This window comes from Diplotaxodon limnothrissa, linkage group LG17, assembly GCF_057381915.1.
Source record: "Diplotaxodon limnothrissa isolate DT_005_m linkage group LG17, D_limnothrissa_male_GT1.1, whole genome shotgun sequence".
Classification (NCBI taxonomy): Eukaryota; Metazoa; Chordata; class Actinopteri; order Cichliformes; family Cichlidae; genus Diplotaxodon; species Diplotaxodon limnothrissa.
Genome location: NC_140612.1, coordinates 33,219,092 through 33,235,710, shown reverse-complemented (window position 1 = coordinate 33,235,710; position 16,619 = coordinate 33,219,092). Strand labels below are relative to the sequence as shown.

General features: G+C 39.4%; 1 protein-coding gene across 1 annotated transcript in view; it reads left to right on the top strand.

The window, feature by feature from the left end:
• The window catches only part of grm8a (glutamate receptor, metabotropic 8a), a 295,041-nt gene extending 288,969 nt beyond the window's left edge, over nucleotides 1-6,072 (top strand). The window contains exons 11-13 of the mRNA XM_085376663.1: nucleotides 4,027-4,167; nucleotides 4,355-4,460; nucleotides 6,023-6,072. Of these exons, the coding sequence (XP_085232789.1) occupies nucleotides 4,027-4,167; nucleotides 4,355-4,460; nucleotides 6,023-6,072 (297 nt within the window). The remainder of the gene's footprint in view (nucleotides 1-4,026; nucleotides 4,168-4,354; nucleotides 4,461-6,022) is intronic.
• The last annotated feature ends 10,547 nt before the right edge of the window (nucleotides 6,073-16,619 follow it).

Sequence of the window (16,619 nt, the reverse complement as noted above, 5' to 3'; positions counted from 1 at the left end):
CTCATTACACATCTATAAATGTTTTAAACCTTAAAGGAGCACGCTGAATACAGCCAGCCATAGGTCATTGCTTTATTTTTTGAGTGGGTCTTTTGAGTTAATAGCGCGCTCTTCCGTGGCACGCATTTCAGCCTGCATCAAGTGTGAACAACAAGGTGGAGGATGACGATTTCAGCCCTCAGTTTGTGTTTGTGTATGTGTTTCAGTCTTTGTGTAAATAACAGCAGGAGGTCACAACTTTGGACCAAAGGCTAGATGTAATGGAAGTGGCTATCAGCAGACTTGCTGCTGTTTCGGTAAGAGCAAGTTCACCGCTTAAGGGAATAAATCTTTTTCCTCTCGCAGTTACTCTGGCTTTTCCTTTTTCGTCATTCGCTCTTTCAGCCATTTCTTTTTCTCGAGTTATTCCTTTCTCCTAGTGAAAATATGTTTTTTCCTTCTCCATCTGTTCTTCTCAGATATAGCGAATTACTGTTCCCTGTATCAGTGCACTTCAATTAAAGACAATTTGTTGGCAGGAGATTTGAAAAAGAAACAATATGGCAACGTGTAAATGAATCTACAAATTCCCCTCTTGCAAATTTCTTTCATGATCAGGTTTCTTTTGTTTAAGTGACGATGTGTCTCACACGACTGTGAAGTTTGGTCCTGATTGCACACGCTCTGCTGTGTGCGAGTGTTTGCGTGCAGCTGTGGGGTAATAACTGCAATCAGAGGCTATAATGAAGCTGCAGGCAGGGTCTATTTTTTTTAAGGAAGGTCACCCAGAAGAATAATAACTCCCATGTGATGTTAATATTACATTCTGTTCATGTGAGTTTATTTCTTAGTTTACACGTGTAGGTCATGTTTGTGCTTTTGCACGCATCCGCTTGCATCCAGTTTATTGACCATGCAGTCCCCTTATGCTTTAGCTACTGTCACTGCAATTAATTCAAACCCTCGGGCAGGCATGTCTGTTCCTCTGTTGTATATTTTTGTAGACTAATTTAAGTTTGGGCCATTACGATTAAAGGGTCTCCATTATGATATTCCTTACTTCCTTTTACATGCAGTATAATACTGTTCTATTAGTGGATGCTCATATTAAGTTTCAAATGAGATCAAAGTATGCACAAGTTATCTGTGCAATCCCTCTTTAAATGCTCAGGTTCACTGTCTAGTCAGGTTTTCTATTCTAGGCTCTGAGACACAATGGCTCATTTTAGACGGAGGAGGAACTGAGGAGTTGCACCAAGGCCCAGTATAATGTAAAAAAGGACAATTTTGAATTATGAATTATGCAAAGCTACTCAACCAGGGTGCATGGATAAAAGCATGGTGCTGCAGATAAGTATAAGGATACTTTTAAATGTCTTCAAATACATGTTTGAGGGCAAACTCATAGGGGTTTGGTGTTAATCAGGGGCCTACGAAAACATTCATAAATATAATACTATTGCGTCTCTGTGAGCTTCTTTCACCAGGTCATCGACTATTTTAAAGTCAGCTGTTAATCTAAGAAGCCAGCGTTGAGACTTATCACCTAAAGTATTTAATTAGATTTGTGCTGCTGTTTAATACTTAAACCCCTTCAAGCAATGATTTATTTTTATATCAGAGTCAAGAGATCTGTTCAGGTTTTTTGTTTAGACAAGAAACACCATCAGTCCATTTTATGCCACTTATCTTGGTCCGGGGTAGCAATGTAATCAGAGATACCCAAACCTCCCTCTCCCCAGCAATCTCCTCCAGCTTGTCCAGGAAGACACAGAGAAGTTTCCAAGCACACCGAGAGGCATAATCTCTCCAGTGTGTCCTGGGTCTGCCCCAGGGCCTCCTCCCTGTAGGACATGCCTAAAACCTGTCACCTAGGAGGTATCCAGGAGGCGTCCTTGTCTGATCTCTGAACCACCTTGACTGGCTTCTTTTGAAGGAGTAGTGGAAGCTCACTTCCATTGCTTGTATCTGTGATCTCATTCTTTCAGTCACAACCCAGAGCTCATATCAACTGAAATAGGACATGAGATGCTCCTTATTAAAGACGGTGTTACTCCAGACTTTACTGTCCTTACTTTTTGTAAGCACAAAATGATCTAGTAAGGGTACGCTAAGACAAGCTGGGGCCTTTCTGACTAAGAGAACAGCCTTAGCTTAGCCTTAATTTTTTGTAGTGTGCATTTCCAGTTCCAGTTGTTTTTGACCAATTGACAGTTGCATGTTCTAGAGGCTTTTATTGCCAACAGTGAAACTGAATTAAACTCTATACCTGCTTCTTGTTATACATTTTCAGGACATTTTTCATGGATGCATTCAATATGTTTTTTTAAGTACTTCTATGTTGGCTTGGTTGCTTTCTTTCCAGCAGTGTGATATTAAAAGAATGACTTCTTATTATTGAGTGTAAGTCAGGCTTTCTGTTTATTATTCATATTATGATTGTGTGTTGCAAATGTATGGCATGAAAGGTGTTTTTGTTCTCACAGTGAAATGAAATGAGCTGCTTTGGATCAAACACTTTTTTTCTGCAGTAGTAGCATGGTGTTTACCACACTGTGCAGCTTTACTTTTTTTGTTGTTTTTCTGCTTCTTGTCAGGCTGTAGTTACTGCCTGATTCGGTGACTGCTGTGGTCTCACTGGTCACTCTGTCCTTCTCATTTGATCATCGTGTCTGTGATGCACACGCTTCTCATCTTCTTTCTTGCCACATTCTTAAACATCAGTTTTTTGTCATGTTTTTGCCTCCCTATGTCCCTTCTGTCTCCACGAGTCTCCTACTTTTCCTTGTTGCATTTTTACTGCGCTCTACCTTCACCAGTCCTTCCACTACACTGCTTGCCTGATAAGGCCTTTGTCTTGAGATGTTGTCAGCTGTGTCAGGGCCGTGGGTGAAGCCTGTCATTACATCTGTCCTCCTCCAAACTACACTATGAAACTCCCTAAGGATCCACTAAGAACTGGTGCTTAGTCCACTGCGGAATGTTTCAGTGTGTTAATGTCTCTGCCTGAACTCCCCTCCTGTTTCATCATAATTGCACCTTAGCTTACTTAGCAGAATCGCTGTTTTCTAATAGAACACTGAAATTTGGTAGGTGACTCTCTACCTAAAGCACATGTCATCATATCTGTCCTTCAGTCCACTAGTACCTGCCACCTAGGACAGTTTCTGGATGCCTGTCTGTCTACATGGTAATTCAGCACACTCACAACTGAATAAATATAGAAATGCACAGATTTTATTTTTGGATGGGAACTCTAGTTTGCCAACAACTCAGTCTCTGAAATCTAAAGTTTTCTGTTCTACTCCTATAGAATGCCATACAGGCCAAACTTCATCCTGCTATCTGCAGATTTTTTGATATATATACTGTAATTGGCATTGCACGATGAAGAACAGTTTCTTGACTGGAAAAAAAGAATCCAGCGCTGTGAAAGAGTTAGAGATTCACCAATCATTTCGACATTGCTCTAATCTTCAAAAACTCTTATAAAATGAGAATGTGGCTAGGCCAGTGTTGACCCAAGCAATATCTGTTTCAGGTGGATGTTATCCACTTGCAAAACCGAGGATGGGAACAGAGTAAAGCAAGTTCACAGTTGTATCTGATATCAGACAAAATTTTATCAAAACTCTCAGGAAAACTTGTCTGAATGTCAATTTTGTGTAATTTTCCTCACCATCTTCTTAACTGATGCCATAAACCCACTTCTCTAGTGTTTTCTGACAAAAACATTGAGAATCACTTTCGACTTCTAGACAAGGAGACGAGCTCTGCAGCACACGGGCAATTAAGCAACTTCATTGGTGCCATCATTCATGTTATTGTTTTATATACTAGCCTGTGTGTCGTCGTAGCTGTCACTTGACAAATTTTCTGCTCATATCACCCTTGTTAGGCCACCCTCTACTTCCTTACCCCCGCCACTTCCCAACTGACTTCCTTGTCTTCCTTTGATTAAATGTATTCTGACACTGGATGATTAAACAGACTATTTCTGACAACTCAAAATGTAATAAATGACTCTTTCTCTCGTTCTCATTGCAGATGTATATACAAACTACTACCCTGACCATCTCTCTGAGCCTGTCTGCATCTGTTTCTCTGGGGATGCTCTACATGCCCAAGGTTTACATCATCCTCTTCCACCCCGAGCAGAACGTACCCAAACGAAAACGGAGCTTCAAGGTGACGTGGCTTTTACTCTTATGTTTTCATAATGCTTTCCAAATCCATATATTTTGATTTTGGCTGACGTTAAGCAGAAAATATTTTTATGAAATTACAAAGGGAGAAAGAAGAACGTAGGTATACTAAGACCATTTTCCTCATTTATAATTAATAAAATTCTCATTATGAATAAATGACTACGCAGGCGATCGTGACAGCAGCCACCATGTCGGGAAAACTGACTCAGAAGGGAGGAGACCGGCCAAATGGAGAAGTTAAGACTGAACTGTGTGAGAGCATGGAGACCAACAGTGAGTAAGAGAACACCAAAATTTTATAATTACACATATAAACTTAAAAGAGACAAGCTTTATATAATTAAAATAAAAAATAAATTTTTAGTCGTACATCAGTTTTTTAGTAAACAACACACTTGTATTGAAAAAAAATGCATCACCAAGGTCAAATACATGTAGATTGGTCAAGAAATCTAGAATATGAGCAAATAGCAGAGAAGAAATTAATAGAAAACAACAAAGTAATATTTAGTAACGTGATTTCAAAAACACACATCATTTTCAGGCTAATTTTCTGGTTTGAATCAGTATAGAGTTAGCCGTAATTGAAAAACATCAAGTATAGCATAATGTGTTTATGAAGCAGCCTGGCAGCCATTTATGTGAGCTCATTTAGAAACAACCAAATAATTTACCAACCACCCAGCTTGTGGATGATCCATTTATATTTTGTTAATTGCACGCTGTGATGGAGTAACACTGTAAAAATCAAACAAATAAAATCTTCCTCCACGTGTACATTAACCTTAGATACTGTTTTCTTTTACTGAAAATGTGTTTCTTGCATGCCTGCTGTACTCACCATGTTGTAGTCGAAGCACTGTTAAATTCACTTAGAGACTGTTTTGTGTCCCGGTGTTAACAATTTGCAGATAAAATGAAATGAGGGAGGATTTATGTGCGTGTGCACGAGAAGCTTAGTGTTTATATCGAGGTGGTTTTGTTCCAGGTTCCTGCAGTGCGCACGTATCAGTTACTCTTGGTTTGCACGTGTGTGTGTGCGTTTGCAGGAAATCCCGTGAGCATACTAAGGAATTATTAACAGTTGTTTGTGTGCAGTTTGTGAGTTCTGTGTGCACGTGGATAATAGGTTCCAGAACAGTGAAGCTAAACCTTGCCCTGCCCCTCTGTCAGCACTTTATTAGCATCAGTGAGGAAAGCAGGTCACAGTTCATTCATTTAGCAAATGGTTGAACTGCTTAGTCATCTATTTAAATGCTTCTGTTTGCAAAAAGTTTAGAAAAAAGTTTGATGTTCCAGGAAGCAGATTGAACAGAAAGATGGCATTATCAAACGTGTCTAGATGCTTGTTTTTACCATTTTCGTTAGTGTTCTAGTTATTATTATTATTATTGTTATTTCAATTTTTAGCTTTATTTTTATTTACTATTACTTTAACTATCATCCAGGCAGTCTAAGGCAGTGTGAAAACAAGTGAGCGGAAAAGAACCCAAAACGATTCCATCAGTGTGTAACGGTGGTGCTGTTAGAGGCTTGCTCTGCAGCAAAAATATTGACATTTACCGCAGCATGCTTGAGGGGACAGAAGACATCATGGTTTAACAAAAAGCCCCAGCAACTACAGTGGATTGTTGATGTGACACTGTTTTCTAAACTGGTCTTTCTTCTTTGTTTTTTTTCCCTGCCCTTTTCCATTCCTCATATTTGTCACTTTACTTTTATTCTGTTGCTTGTTACATTTCTTTGCCAATTTTCCCTTCATGTTTTTTTTTGTTGGCAATTCTGTTCCCATGACGCACGCTCTTTCATCTTATTTTATTTAACTCTTTACACAGCTTCATCAACTAAGATGACATATGTCAGCTACAGTAATCACGCCATGTGAAGGGACCATAGAAGAAGAAGATGACGATGGAGAAGAGGGGGGGGATTGAATAGGAGGGGGACATGTTGTGGGGGCAGGGCCAAGGGGAAGGAAGAGCTGTGACTCAGCTGATTGGCTGAAAAAGTGGAAAACAGACAGAGCGCCCAATGGAATTCAAGCATGAGACATTTTGTATTGTTCCCCATCAAATCACAGAGGTGGGACCACATAAACAGCCAGTCAGTGTGCCTGCTTTCCTGCTGTTCACAGCTCATTGGTCCTACCATGAACTTACCTGTTTTAAAAAAGAAAAAAAAAAGAAGCAACATGAAAAAAAGTGGTATCATAGGAGACTGTGGTGGAAAGAGTAACTATTAAAACATATAAAAACAAAAATAAAAAATTTTAAAAGAGAAAAAAGTCATAAAAAAACTCAAAAAAATGTGTAGAAATTATATCAAAAGGGCAAAAGGTGGGGCTAAAAAAGAGATTTAACAAATTACATTTTAAAAAATATTTAAAAAGAGAAATGTAAGAGAAAATCTATGAGACTCAAACATGTTTGTTGTTATTCTCTACTTGTAGGTATTTTTGTGGTCGTGACGATTTTTTCATTCTTGTCTCACCGTTGTCTGATGGATCGCCCTTGCATAATGAGATGAGTGTGTTTCCTCCTGTCTTGGCTATCCGGGTTGTAGCCTTGGGTTGTGAACCTGTAAAATGCCATGGTTGAAGCATGCCAGTTTTTATACAAAAAGGAGATTTATTTATAATAAAGGAATGTTTTGCAAATGTGTAGATTTTGTTGTCATGCTTTTGAAAAATGCGGAAATGAGTTTGAAAGAAAAAGGGTGTTTTTTTTCTCTCTGCTATTGGAAAATGGGCCAGAAGATAAAGGAGAGTGAAAGTTATTGAGTGATAAATATTAGAGACAACAACCTGATGTCCAGCCTTCAGAAATACACGAGAACTAAAAAAAAAAACAGTCAACTGCATCACTACAGTAGATCCATTCTTGTTGGGGGGGGGAATCAATACTGCTGAAGGCAAAGTGAAAGGACAAATCACACCTTTTACAGGAGGATGGTGTGCGCTACACACAGATGTTACAAGAAAAGGTGTGAAATTTACCAAGTGTATTCCTGAAATAGTGATCTCATACTTTTTGTAGTTTCTGCTGTTTCTTCTGAAAGCCGTGGAAATCTCCCTTGATGACAAAGTGTATGTGTAGAAAAATCAGTAAATGTACACCTGGTAGTGGAGGCCTTTTTTCCCCCACAATGTATTGTTTTTGCAGCTGCTTTTTCATTGTTTTCTAACTGCAAAATCCCACATGGCCTTAAACAAAATACTAAACTCCTACCTGTTTATTTAATGGAAAAGACTTGGGTAAGACTTGAAATGTGTAACATGACCCTACACCCACTGGAGCTTGTTTATAAGCCAAATGCTAAACTTTTCAGTCAAGGTTGGCAGTTTTAGTTTACACCCCAAGACAGTGATTCATGTATACTTCACTGCCAGGAGTATAGCACAGAATGCATTGGGAGCTTGCCTTTCAAGGATTCCTAGTGTGATTCAAAATAATCACATAAACTAAATTCGTTCTGGTGTTATACAGACCATAAACAAAATCTCATGGCACTCTTTAAGTATTTATTACTTTTTTTAAAACTCTACTGGCCATTTTCTGCCAGTACATTATTCGTTTTTTCTTATAGTTTCTTACAGCCGTGAAGTTTCAGTAAATGGTTAAAGTCATAATTAAGGGTGAGATTAAAATATGCAAAAATTAATCTAAAAATAGTAAAAATACTGAAAATTCTTTCATGTCAAAGCAGTTAAAATATTCTGTATTTTTACAGACTCTTTATGCACTTTAGTCATACACTTAGGGCAGTCCAAACTGCTAAACAAACTATTGGTGCACATCCTGCGGTCATCGCTCTAACATGAAATGTATTTCTCATCATTGCAGATAATAACGTATATGGTATTTTGATAACCAGTATCAAAACATACTTTTAAATAGTAAATTACCAAAAAAGGATAATTGGCAAATTTCAGTTTTATTGATAAAATAAATATTCTGTCTTTTTGGAAAGAATCCAGTTTTATTTTTGTTTTTCATGGCAGCTGATACATTGATCTATTCAATCAAATTTTTTCCACTGCATTGTAGAAGTTTAATAAACAATAGATGATATAAAAGAAGGCTTTAGCTGTGATGATGTCCTCCACTGGGTTCTGAAGTCCGGTTGTGGAACCTCGAATTTAGCATTTTGCTGTTGTCAAAAACAGATGTGACAAGGGTGGGCCTCTGAAATCTTGATCATTGACTTGACCATTTCAAGTTGATTGACCCAATGAAGTCAATAGGAAAGTGTTTACAAAGCTCAAGTCAAAGCAAAAAATTTTTATAATCACTGGACCAGAAGTCTTTTTCCAGTCACAGATATCGCCATCTGGTGGCCCTCAGCCTGTATGAAGATTTAAGGCTCTTTTCTAATCCTTGGGCTACATCAGTGCGTTATACTGTTTGAGACTTGCAAACTACTTTTAAATATTAAAAAATGTTATTTTATTTAGAAAGCTAGAAATGAGTCTAAATTTCTTTATTTCGTTATTTTCATAAATAGTCACTATAGGTTAGCCAGTGCTAACAATGAAGCGTCAGTTAGCTAGTTATAGCAGCACTGAAAGACAGAATGGATCTGGTTCCCAGCCATGGTAGCTATGGGGCTTTACTGGGACATAATACAGGGCCACAGTCATTTAGTAATGACATAGACAGGATCATCTCACCATATCAGTTAAGCTGCCAAAAGAGCCACACTTTTACACTGAAGTCATTTCTCCCACAACGACTGTCTTATAAGAAAACATAATAACAGCTAGCTCGATAACTAATAAATCATTTTGGTTATTAATATTAGAGTCTGGGATTTCAAGCTTCACAGAAGGTAAGTTTCCTTTCAAATACACAGTAATGTATCCCTCTAGGCTGTTTAAAGGGCCAGTTCATTCAAATTACCAAACCTGGATGTTAATAGACTTCAGACATCAGCATGCAGTCATGCATCATTCCACAAAGGGTGTTTTTTTTTTTAAAGACATAATTTTACTATTGCATTTACCTTGACCTAAGAAAGTACAGAGTAGATCTATTTATCTAGCTATATTTTGAAACATTTTGAATCACCAGTCCCACTGCTGCATATCAATATGCATACAGTATGCATATGTATGTTAGCAGGAGTGTGGCTAAGAGCGCTCCCTGCTGCAAATCTGAATCTGAAGCACAAGGGAGTTCTGGGTCATCTTCTTCCTGGAAAAAACAGAGCTAACTTATTGTTAATAGAAACACTGAATGTTAAATACCATGAGCTAAAAACTCTTGTGCTACTTAAAGATGCCAAACAATACATTTATCTCACACATAACTCTTACTTTGAAAATGTGAACTTAAAACAGGATTTGTGAGACAATGTCCTTGATGTCTTAGGCTGAATGGAATAAAAATATATCTATTTATATATATATATCTATCTATATATATATATAAACACCCAGCACGCCCCTGCGGGCGGTTTATCCTTCAAGCTCGGGTCCTCTACCAGAGGCCTGGGAGCTTGAGGGTCCTGCGCAGTATCTTAGCTGTTCCCAGGACTGCGCTCTTCTGGACAGAGATCTCCGATGTTGTTCCCGGGATCTGCTGGAGCCACTCGCCTAGCTTGGGAGTCACCGCACCTAGTGCTCCGATTACCACGGGGACCACCGTTACCTTCACCCTCCACATCCTCTCGAGCTCTTCTCTGAGCCCTTGGTATTTCTCCAGCTTCTCGTGTTCCTTCTTCCTGATATTGCTGTCATTCGGAACCGCTACATCGATCACTACGGCCGTCTTCTTCTGTTTGTCTACCACCACTATGTCCGGTTGGTTAGCCACCACCATTTTGTCCGTCTGTATCTGGAAGTCCCACAGGATCTTAGCTCGGTCATTCTCCACCACCCTTGGGGGCATCTCCCATTTTGACCTCGGGACTTCCAGGTTATACTCGGCACAGATGTTCCTGTACACTATGCCGGCCACTTGGTTATGGCGTTCCATGTATGCCTTGCCTGCTAGCATCTTGCACCCTGCTGTTATGTGCTGGATTGTCTCTGGGGCATCTTTACACAGCCTGCACCTGGGGTCTTGCCTGGTGTGATAGACCCCAGCCTCTATGGATCTTGTGCTCAGAGCTTGTTCTTGTGCTGCCATGATTAGTGCCTCTGTGCTGTCTTTCAGTCCAGCTTTGTCCAGCCACTGGTAGGATTTCTGGATATCAGCCACCTCCTCTATCTGCCGGTGGTACATACCGTGCAGGGGCCTGTCCTTCCATGATGGTTCCTCGTCTCCCTCCTCTTTCTTGGGTTTCTGCTGCCTGAGGTATTCACTGAGCACTCGGTCAGTTGGGGCCATCTTCCCAATGTATTCTTGGATGTTCGTTGTCTCATCCTGGACTGTGGTGCTGACACTCACCAGTCCCCGGCCCCCTTCCTTCCGCTTAGCGTACAGCCTCAGGGTGCTGGACTTGGGGTGAAACCCTCCATGCATGGTAAGGAGCTTTCTTGTCTTTATGTCAGTGGCTTCTATCTCCTCCTTTGGCCAGCCTATTACCCCAGCAGGGTACCTGATCACGGGCAGGGCGTACGTGTTGATGGCCCGGATCTTGTTCTTACCATTCAGCTGACTCCTCAGGACTTGCCTGACCCTCTGCAGGTACTTGGTGGTTGCAGCTTTTCTAGCGGCCTCTTCATGGTTCCCATTTGCCTGCGGGATCCCCAAGTACTTGTAACTGTCCTCTATGTCTGCAATGTTGCCTTCTGGTAGTTCAATCCCCTCAGTTCTGACTACCTTCCCTCTCTTTGTTACCATCCGGCTACACTTCTCCAGTCCGAACGACATTCCAATGTCATTGCTGTATAGCCTGGTAGTGTGGATCAGTGAATCGATGTCTCGTTCACTCTTGGCATACAGCTTGATGTCATCCATGTACAGGAGGTGGCTGACAACTGCTCCGTTCCGTAGTCTGTATCCGTAGCCAGTCTTGTTAATGATCTCACTGAGGGGGTTCAGGCCTATGCAGAACAGCAGTGGGGACAGAGCATCTCCTTGGTAGATCCCGCACCTGATGGTGACTTGTGCTATGGGCTTGGAGTTGGCCTCTATATATATATATATATATATATATATATATATATATATATATATATATATATATATATATATATATATATATATACATATATATATATATATATATATATGTCTTGCACCAGACTTGATTTTGTTAGCTCCATGTAGAAGGCATCTACATCTTTTTAAGCATGTTTATGGTGTCCACAAATACAATTATGAAAGTGATTCTTTTTTTTAATCGTTTGGTTTGGGCATTTATTTTCAATATAAATAAATATTCAATTTCACATGGATCCTGGGTATTTGGCTTTTGAATATTTTAATAAACTAGCATTAATAGCTCAGTTTACATTGAAGATTTTTTTTAACTAAATAAGTCCTGCAAATTTCGCTCAATTATTGTCAGTCATTTCGGGAATTGTGGGAAATCCCCATCGGAAGCAAATGTTGGCAACTCTCAAAAAATGCCTAACTGTCGAGGGGATATAGGCTGCATTCTTTGACACTTGTTTGTCATCACCCACGTAAGCCTGTGTGAGAGTGCTCTAATATTTCCTGAGAGAAACCAGATGGTGGATGTTTTGACCTCATTGTCGCTTTGTCAGTGAGTGATGCAGCTGGTTTGTGTACAGGACGGATTTGGTGTGATTAATTAGCAGTGAATCAGACTGACAAAAGCGTCCAAGCACAGGTGTGGAAGACTAGTAATCAAGCATGAATCAGAATGAAATAAATAATTTTGTTCAAAGAGTATTACTTCATGTGACAACTTGGACTAGAAATGGCAAGGATGGTGGGTGAGAAATTTTTAGAGGTGGTCCGAATAAAAACTCTAAATTTCATTTTAATAAGAGACTGAATCGGGTACTTCACTCATTGAGTTACTTTAAAACACCCACTAGAGTTTGCACATAATTTTCAAATAGAAATGAGTGAAAATTCTGGTTGTTTCAAATCATGATCATGCCACTGTGAGTGCACATCCCCAGAGCGCACACTTAGCTGTGAAGCACAGCTTGACACAAGTACAAACCAGCACAAACAAAGCAGAGTGCGTGCCGTGTGCTGAGCCTGGTCAATTATTGTCATGGTGTTTTGGACAATAAGTACACTATATTGCCAAACGTATTCACTCTTCTACCTTCACACGCATATGAACTTCAGTGACATCCCATTCTTATTCCATAGAGTTTAATATGATGTCAGCCCAGCCTTTGCAACTATAATAGCTTGAACTGTTCTGGGATCGCTTTGCAAAAGGTTTAGGAGTGTGTTTATGGAAATTTCTGACCATTCTTCCAGAAGTGCATTTGTGAGGACAAACACTGATGTTGTATAAAAAAGACCCAACTTCCAGTTTCAACTCTAATTCATCCCAAAGGTGTTCTATCAGGGTAAGGTCAAGACTCTGTGGAGGCCAGTCATGTTCTTCTACCCCAAATTCGTCTTTATGGATATTGCTTTGCAGACTGGTGTGTAGTTTTGTTGTAACAGGAAGTGGTCCTCCCCAAACTGTTTCCACAAAGCATGGAGTTGTCCAAAGTCTCTTTGTATGATGAAGCATTATGAGTTCATTTCATTGTAACTAAGGGGATACTGTAATCCTCCCTCCACTAAACTTCAGTCTGCATACTGAGGTGCTTGATTCTATACGCCTGTGGCCATGGAAGTGATTGGAATACATGAATTCAATGATTTGGATGGATGATGGAATCCCTTTGCCAGTAGAAAGTATCACATTTTTATACATGAAAAAAAAAAGTTTTGTTATCTTTGTATTTTATTACAATTAATTAGCACACTGAAAGACTTTAAGTCAACCCACATTGAATACACTGTACTGTAGAACACACAGGGAATGATGTGTGCACTTTTCTTGCATTGACTTTACCTTTAAGTTAAAGACTTTTCAAAGGTGACCTGATTAGGAATCATTCCTGTGGGACCTTGTTAGGTAAAAGAGCACCTATTGACCTTTGTGGCTGCACAGACATTAATACTGGTTATAGGACTTTCTAAACTGTAATTGCTAAAATTATAGATCATTTCTAATATAAAAGACCCCCAATTTCATTATTAAGTTGCCTTATTAATGGAAATTACTATGTTCCCCTCACTATATTGTTGTTTGTAATCATTTTTATGTTATTTGCTTCCATTTTCACAAAAACCTTTTACTGTCTGCAGTGCAGAAAAGCTTTCCAGGCAATGATCCACATTGTCCTCTGCTAATTCATTCACACTGCTACCAATGTGGCATTGGAACTGGAAGCAGGGTGGCTGAAGAAAATTTCTCTAACCAAATCTCTTTCCATTTAACAGTGCAGAAATTCTTTTTAGATTTAAACTCTGCAGCCACGCAAATCAAACATCACTCCCATCAATGCTCTTTCATAAGCTTTGACCCCAAAATTAATGGATGCACACTGTGACGTGCATGTGCACAAGCACAGCTTCTTACTATATGAAAAAAAAAAAGATAATGCGAGTAATGCAACTAGCGTGTGCTAGGTTACTGCTGCAAACCTGCAGACCAGCACACCTGCTTCAGGCAGCAAAGCAGCTCTCCTGCTATACAGCTTAAACAACAACAATGTATATTCGCAAACTAGAAAGTGTTTCGAACTGTTCGTAGCATATTCTCGCAACATACTACTTCCTTTAGAACATCTTTTTAAATTTTGGTTATTCTGACCTTCTTCTCTTTGACAGCTTCTGACACATCCATTTACAGCTTTAACATCCCTGTTGCTTTTTCCACCACCTTTCCCTCATCTCCCTTTCACTTCAGTCAGGCAGGATCACACCAGGATCTGAGGTGGAATAAAATGTTCCAGTTCTACAAAAAAAAAACAAATTAAAAAACCCTTATTTAAATTTGGCAGATTTTCTCTTCACAGTCATCTTCTAATGCAACTCTGGACCGCCTTGAGCACAAGTACGCGCAAGATTTGACACAAACAAATTTATTTAGTGTTATCTAAATGACCTCCCCATATTCATCAGTTTTACAGGGGGTTTTTTTGTGACAAAAAGCAAGAAAGGTTATGTTTCTTCACATAGGGGTTGAGATTGTGCCGCTCCACTGCGCTATCTAAGCAGTCACAGAAGCTCAGATTTACATAGATAAGCCCTATGCCAAGTATGAAGGACTTTTCTGCATCTCCGAGCTAAATTGTGAAAATAGCACACTGTCCACAGCTCTGATTAGTGCTCAAGTGGCTCTTACACCTCCTGATTACCGCTCCTGATTACTGCATAATTTTAGCTTGCTGCTATTCTTTCTGTATCCTTTCCCATCTTTGTGAAGTCTCATGGTCACACTTTTCATGCCATGGATAAAACAGCCCATACATCTGAAGCTGACAAGTTTGAATGTTTTCAGGTCATTTGATAACCTTGTAAGGCTAACTGAAAATTAGATGTACTCGATGTCGTTTTAATATTCTTTCGTTTTCTAAATATTGTCAGTGATAACAGATGCCTGTATTTTAATTATAGCTATAAAGTATTTACTTTTTATTGATTAATGTAAATTTACATATATCTTTGTCATTTTAGAAGCTATGAATACACGTGCCTTGATTTTGACCTATGTGACTGTCACTTCTAGTGTACACTGTACACCCTCTAGTAAGCTGGTTAGCTGGATGAGTTACCTCAGATTTTGGAGGGAAGACATGCTTTTGCTTGTGTTTTTTGTTTTGTCAACATTGAAAAAGGACACCTCTCTCAAACCACTTTAAATGCAAATTAGCATCCCTTCAGTAGAGCCCAAGCACAACATGCAAAGAAATTCAGAGCTTGACATGCCTGCCTGCTGTTCCCGGCTGTAGTCTCTAAATTACGATCGGACAAGCTGTGGTTTGTAGGCGGGGGCCTGCGAGCGACAAATGAAAGTATTTCGCGTGTGAAGTAATCTTAACCTGCTTTATCTGCCTGACCTCGCTCGGTTTCTCTCTCTATGAAAATTAGGTACATGTTTCATGACAGTGTGCTTCCAATAAAACCAGTTTGTGAGACTAAGCCTTTACTATTTCCAGCCTATTATTCTAGACTATGGCAAGACTCTGTGGGTTTAAAAAAAAAAAGCAAAGGAAATTACTCTATCTAGCCTGTGCTAGATTTTGGGGATTTTTTTGGTTTTTGCAGATCTTCCATAAAACCATCATCCATATTTTAAAGAGTTTAAATGAAGAACTGTTTGATATTATTTTTAAATTGAATTTATCTATTTGTTTAAATCTTGTGTTTACTGTTGTTTTGCTTGGTTTTCTTCTCTATCTCCTTTACTAATGGGATTTACTGGTTTCCAGCGAATGCCAAATCATACTCTTTATTTGCTTATTTCAAGTTCAGTTTTAAATTGAGTATAAAACTGTGTGAATATGTAAGGATTTGGGTATTGGTGTGTATGTACACACACTGATCTGAGTTACTGAGGGAATAACAAACTTAATTTAAAACCTTCCATATTCTAAAGCGGCGAGTGCAAACTACTAAATTAAACCGAGTAAATAGTGGAAACTCTGTTTATCCTTAGCAATATCAGACCCTGTGCTCCTAATTTTCACTTATTGTCTTTTGGGACAGAAATCCACCAGTCTCTCTCTGGCAGTGTCTGCAGCATTGTGTTCACTTCTATTTATCCCGATTTGTGAGTATGTGAGCAGAATTGTTTCTGTCAGTCCTCCATGCATGTGTGTACCCATAAAAACATACCCCGGTGAGGAAACGGGACACCTGGGAGAGATGCCACCAACAGAAATGTCCCACCTGTCAATCAAATGCTCCTCATACTGTTGTGCTGAGGAGGAGGAGGAGGAGGAGGAAGAGGAGAAATCTGAAATGCTTCCATCCTCTTAATGAGCAAGGTCTCCATTTGGGAGTTACGAGTGCTTAAGCAATGGAACAGTGATTTGAGAGGGAAAACAAAGAAAGAAAAACAGTGAAAAACAGCCAGTTTCTGTGTTTAAGGTTTCTCAGGCAGTGCGTGAAACCTCCCAGCCGAGACTTTATCGTAATTAGCTCTGTCAGATGGCTTGTGCCAGGGGAAGCTATTACCTTAAATAGACTCACCAGTGATACAGATCCTGGTTCTTACAGATGTTTGCATGCCTGTTGAAGATACAGCTGGCTGGCGTCGGTGTGGGCACTTTTCCAGTTTTCTACGTCTGATTAGTGATGCAGAATTAAAATAGATAAATTGGGAACTCTCAGAGAAACCAAATGTTGAACATAAGGCTCACAGTGATGCATAGTGCAAATATGCTCCATTAAATATGAAAAAGAACACAAAATACCTGAACAGTGCCACATGCTCATACACAGAGGACATTATCTGCAGAGTACACAACTTGTTTTTCATACTTTAGACAGGATA